Source organism: Rhamphochromis longiceps, linkage group LG4 (genome assembly GCF_057381845.1).
Source record: "Rhamphochromis longiceps isolate RC_006_pf linkage group LG4, R_longiceps_female_GT1.1, whole genome shotgun sequence".
NCBI lineage: Eukaryota > Metazoa > Chordata > Actinopteri > Cichliformes > Cichlidae > Rhamphochromis > Rhamphochromis longiceps.
The window spans coordinates 17,354,366-17,360,365 of NC_140560.1; the positions used below are offsets into that span (position 1 = coordinate 17,354,366).

Below are 6,000 nucleotides of genomic sequence, written 5' to 3' on the forward strand. Positions count from 1 at the left end.
AGTGTCCTGTCTGGTTCTCTGTCTGTTAATTTCCTGTTTTATTCTGAAGGTTCATGTCTGATGTGAGTGTGTTCAGTTTACATTTCCCCTGTCCCGTCAGCTCTGATTTCTCCCAGCTGTGTTGCCCTCCTGTCTCTTATCCCCTGATTACTGGTGTGTGTATTTAAGCCCTGTGTGTTCTCCTGCCTGTTGCCGGTTCGTCTGTATTACTCCATGTAAGTCCGCGCTTTTCTGCATTCATCTGTGTCTCTCTGCGTCTCTGTATCCTCCGTCAGTCTGCGTCTCTCTGCCTTTCTCCCCGTGTCCTGTGGATTTCTAGTTGCTCTTTAGTTTAGGTTTCCGTTAGTTTGTCTCATTATTCGTTTTCTGTTCCTGCCACTGACACCTTGTAAATAAACTCCACTAATCTTTTCATACACTGCTTGCTCTTGGGTCCTTTTTCCAACTCCACACGGCTCGCCTCGGCAGCCGTGACAGACGGTGTGGAAGGCATCCCCTTTGTTGGAACGACCGAGTTTCTTGAAAAACAGCTGAACTGTCTACGTACCAGATGCAAGGATCTAGATGCAGCTTTACTAGATAAAACACGGGAGCTGGAATCATTTAAAAAGCAGTACAATGATATGGTAAAGTCTTCCGAATACGCTTTATTCAAACAAAAACAGGAGCTCATTGGACCAGTGAACCAGATGATCAGAAAGGCTGGCAATGAAGAAAAAGAGATGGGTCATCTAAAATCTAGAGTGAAAGACGTTCAACTCCAGCTTAAATTAGAAAAACAGAAAGGACAAAAGCTCGCACCGTTGGTCCATAGAGGCGTGATGGGGAGATGTTATGGGGAGACTCCGACTCCGTCTCAGATCTTTCCACAGATTAAACCTCGTCCACCTCCAGTGCAAACTAAATTTATTCAAGTGGCTCCAAAACACCCTGGCAGACGAAGGCCTTCCCCAGAGTCTCCATCAACACCACCTTTCCTCAATTCTTATGATGTATTACCACCAATTGGAATAGGCCATTAGAAGTATACTTCATCTTGTCTCCCTCTATTCTCTTTCCATCACCCCCAACCGGTCGCAGCAGATGGCCGCCCCTTCTTGAGCCTGGTTCTGCCGGAGGTTTCTTCCTAAAGGGAGTTTTTCCTCCCCACTGTCGCCCAGTGCTTGCTCAAAGGGGATCTTTGGATTGTTGGGGTTTTCTGGCTTTTTCTGTAGTGTTTTCACCTTACAGTATAAAGCAGCTTGAGGAGACTGTTGTTTTGCCATGATGCAATATAGTATTAAATATTACTAAATTTTAAAAACATCTATTATAGCATCAAAGTAAAACAAAAAAACTAAAGTATACTTCAATGAAATTAATCAAAATGTCTAATCTGGCAAAAAAAAGAAAAGAAAAAAGGTTTCACCTTTAAATAAAAATCCAAATCACAAAAATTCAGATTTTTGTTGTGTGTGGGGGTTTTTGTGTGTGTTGTCAAGTATAAAAGTTTTGCACTCTGTCACGGTCTCGATGTCTGCCCGGCCGGCTCCGCAAGGTTACATATGTTTATTGTGTTGCTGCTTTCTTCCACTCGTCATTCTGCCTGGGCGGAGCTCAGGCCCACGCACCTGTCTGCAATTACGCTGCAACGTGTCCTGTCTGTATGGAGCCTGAGAGCTGCCAGAGTAATAATGTAGATACAGGCCTCTTTCTCCTTCTGCTGGTGTTCATGGTTTTATTCCATTGATGTTGCTATCATTTGTAAATATATTTATTTGGTGTTATTTTATCAATTTTCTACTACTGTCGTTCATGTATTTATTTTTTTTTTGTATTTAAATATGATTTTTTTAAAGTAATGCTGCGAGTTAAAGGTTTCATTGAATAAAAAAAAAGATTTAAAGATGACTGGTGGCGGAAGCAGAGCACAGACTGTGAGAATCTATCGCCATCGTGTGGTGCAGAGATATATTTCCATTGAATTTAGACAACGAAAGCTTGGCTCACAGAGCAGCTGCAACACGAACAAAAAACATTAAATAGCAACATATTATATTATATTATATTATAGTGCAAACAGTGCAGGCTTCAGCTCTGGGGAAGAAGCTGTTCCTCAGTTTGGGTGGATTCTGTCACTCACAGCGTTGTTAGCCCTCTTGTGCGCGCAGACTGCAACCCCCCTCCCCCGCCCCCCCACTGTGCGTTGCCCTGATATCTGCAGTGTGAGGTTGGATCGCTCATTTTCATCCTCACACTGATGCCACTTATTTCGGTCTTTGTTTGACATAAAAGGGCATATTTGTCACTTTATTGCAACTATATTTGCACTCTTGAGCTCCTTCATTCACTGACTGATTATAAAGTTATTACTTGCGTTATGTATTCATCCTTTTGAACATAATTAATGAAGCCACATGTAATCACTAAAATTTGTATTTTGGGTACAATAAGAGTTTCAGATGTAATGCTGTTTTGTTTTGTTTAAATTTCACCAACTTGCTGATGCCCACGGTTGTGAGTGCAGCTTCTTACAGTACATGGGTGGATGGTTGTAAATCACATCACAGATGCCAAAAACCTCTCAAACCAAGCCCTCTTGCCGGTGATGCTGTGCGCAACCTCGTGACAACCACATGACTGATACTAACTCCTGAGCTGACTGTATGCTAACATGCGCCACAAATAAGGGTCATATTTGGATTTAAAACAATCACCGAGAAGCTTCCACTGAATGCTACTTTCCCCTGCATGACACTGAAATCATTAACACATACTAACCCTCCATACCCTGTAGGAAACTAACTTGCTTGGAATAACATTTCAACAGGGAAAGAGTTGAGAGCAAATGTCCTTCTCTTGAACCTTCTGTCAGTCAGACAAGTGTAGCTTGGGCTTTTCTTTGCACAGGACAGGATTAACAATGGCGACATAAACGAGCTAAGGAAGCATAGAAACTGCAGAAAGGGCGTATGGCTCCTGTGTCAGTGAATCCAAACTACCTCTATGTTTGAACAAATCCAGTTACACAGCTCAAGAAAATATTACTCTAACGGAAGAAAAAGGCAGTATGTGTCTCAGTAGTACTAAAAAGCTATTATATCAAAACGTAAAGGGAAAACAGTTTGATGAGCTGTATAGTGAACTGAAACTGAAAAAAAACGAAGCCTATCATTAGGAATACTGACTTTTTACAACTTCAGTTCTTTTTTCACTCAGTAGGTGGCAGCAAACTACAAACAATGGTTGCATTTTACACTCATCCGTTTTCATTAGAGGCAGAACCCAGAAGCACATCCAGGTTTAGGTCTACTGCTTGGTGCTACACAGAAACAGGCTGAACAGACTGGAACTCACATGAATTTGGACGAATCGAAGTAAGAACGTCACTTCTGCTCAATTGAATTGATTATCATGACCCTCACTAATAGCCACCTTAATAAGTTAAGAGCAATGTGCCAAAGTAGTATAAATATTTTAACTTTTGGCAAATCCAGCAGGTTGATTAAGTGATTTCACATCATGTGTTCAAACGGCTTGTCAGTTTTTAATATATCCCATGTGCGCATACTTAAGCTTTAAAAAAATACAGTCCAATGACCTGATAGATGTTTGCTGAACATTGTGGTTTACATCAGCACTTAAATTAAATCATAAAGAACCTGTTTTGTGTGGGCTGTTCGATACCATGAAGCAAGACCTCTGAACATCTCACTTTTTACACACAAACACACGCACGCAAGCAAACAGTGTTTTATGTTCTGTCGTCTAAAATATTATAAATTTGCCCAAAATAGAAGTGTTTAAAACTTCTATACAGATCCTGTGCAGCTGCAAAGCAAAAATAAAAAACTCCCTCCAGGCAGAAGCGGCCATTTTCGTATGTGGGGAAAACCCCCACAAAAACAGAGGGGACAGGCTGGCACCAGAACACCACGGATGTGCCCCGAGATGAGTGTGAAAATGTGATTATCAACAAGCCCACCTGGGCTTCAGGTAGGCCGCACGCTTGTCCAGAGTTCACTTTGTCTTCAAGCGTTTTAATTTAAAACATAAACTGAGGCCTACCCCAAGCTAAAAGAAGCTAAACCTATACACCATGGACAGAGACAGTCTGATTGAGTTTTATTTTAGGCTGGGAATGAGCTACAAACGCATTTTGAAAAGCCTGGCAATGCAAGGAACCATCATTACGGAGAGACATTTAAACCGGATATTGAGAGCCAAGTCGCTTTACAGACGTAAGTACGACCTGGACGCCGGGATAGATTTTATTGTGAACCAACTGCAAGGGCCTGGGAAGGATCACGGTTATCGGTGGATGTTTACAAAGTGCAAACAACACGGCACTGCGATCAGGAAAGAAGACGTCAGGATCCTCATCTCTTTACTGGACCCATTAGGTTCCCAGGTTCGCCAGACCACACGTCTCAGAAGGAGGCAATATTTTGCTCAGGGGCCTAACTTTGTGTGGCACATAGACTCTTATGACAAACTAAAGCCATATGGGATATGTATTAATGGATGCATCGACGGTTTCTCACGCAACATCATTTGGCTGCGGGCCGCACACACTAACAGTGACCCAAAGGTTATCGGAGCTTACTTTGTGGAAGCAGTGGAGAGTCGTGGGGGTTTCCCCAGGCTCGTACGAACTGACATGGGCACTGAGAACGTGTTGGTCAGAGACCTCCAGCGTTATTTACAGAGAGATGACGGGGATGATAGAGCAGGAGACAGAAGCTATGTCACAGGAGCAAGTACGGCAAACCAGAGAATTGAGAGCTGGTGGGCAGTGATGAGAAAAGAAGGAGTCGAGTCATGGATCAAGCTTCTAGGAGAACTGAAGGACGAAGGATTCTTCTTTGGGGATTTCATTGACAAAGCTCTGTCACAGTTCTGCTTCATGTCAATCATTCAGGTAAATGACCCATATTATGATAACCAGTGGTGGTAATTAATTACATTAAATTACGCTGTTTTAGCAGTAAGGGTAACAAAATAATCGTTTACATACCGTAGTTAAAACGACATTACCTTTACCGAACGGTAAATGCAATGTATTCCTAACGTTGTTGAAGTAGGTCAACTGCACTCTGTATGTGCGTAATGGAGGCTGAAGCATCGACCCAGCCAAAGTTTTTAAATCAGGGAACACTTTGCCAATTGAACTGATCAGAAGTCAGCACGACTTAAATGTTGTTTTTTTCTGATCGGAGGACATTATCCTTGTCTGCGCTCATTCTGCATCAGCAGTTATGCTGCAGCTACCGATCTGTCACTGCCAGTCTGTCAAAAGCAGTCAGAGGCTTCACGCATCAGTAACTCTTCAGCGCTCTATCATTGGTACATTCAGGACTCAGATGATATTGGATCCCCTCATGGGATTGAAAAATATTGATTTTGTCACCTGTATTATGCGCATAAAGTTGAAAAGCTTTGCGCATCCGGACCAAGATTAGTATTAGTATTAGTATAAAGCCCAGATCCCACAACTCAGTGGTTTGCCTGGTGTGGTTCTTTCTTTTCTTTTTTTGCAATCACTCCCTCTTCCTTTGGTTTTCATTAAACTGCATCCAAACATTGCTGCTTTTCAATTCATTTAAGGATGCACCACACTTATTGTCGACCATTTTAAAAATGCCTTGTATTACAGCTCTGACCTAATTCTTGTTTCTTCATCAGGAGGTATTGAATGACATCCGGAGTGTTTGGAATGCTCACCGTATAAGGCCCTCAAAGAATAACAACGTGCCCTGTGGGATACCTGATGTCATGTACATGGCCCCTCACCTTTGGGGTGCAGAAGACTGTCTCGTTCCACTGACAGAAGATTTGACCTTGTGTAAAAATAGTTGCACTTTTGTTAGTTCAGGCCCATGTGATGTGCAAGTGTTTGATTTGTGCACAATAATAATGGAGGAATCAAGCTTGGAATTCCCATCTACCATGTCCCAGGCCCTTGATTTATATTTTCATCTCAGGGATACAGTTCGTTCACAGTTATTTGAGGCTACTTAA

General features: G+C 42.2%; 1 protein-coding gene across 1 annotated transcript; it reads left to right on the plus strand.

The window, feature by feature from the left end:
• Window positions 1-4,153: 4,153 nt before the first annotated feature.
• Window positions 4,154-6,000, plus strand: LOC146671351 (uncharacterized). Its single transcript, XM_085405337.1, has 2 exons — window positions 4,154-4,900; window positions 5,665-6,000. Exons 1-2 carry the CDS (start codon window positions 4,154-4,156, stop codon window positions 5,998-6,000), a joined length of 1,083 nt encoding a protein of 360 aa, XP_085261463.1.

Excerpts from the sequence above, each read along its gene's own strand:
- LOC146671351 (XM_085405337.1), top strand. The coding sequence starts at position 4,154 with ATGCAAGGAACCATCATTACGGAGAGACATTTAAACCGGATATTGAGA. Across the intron at positions 4,901-5,664 it reads GCTTCATGTCAATCATTCAG|GAGGTATTGAATGACATCCG; the intron begins GTAAATGACCCA and ends TTTCTTCATCAG.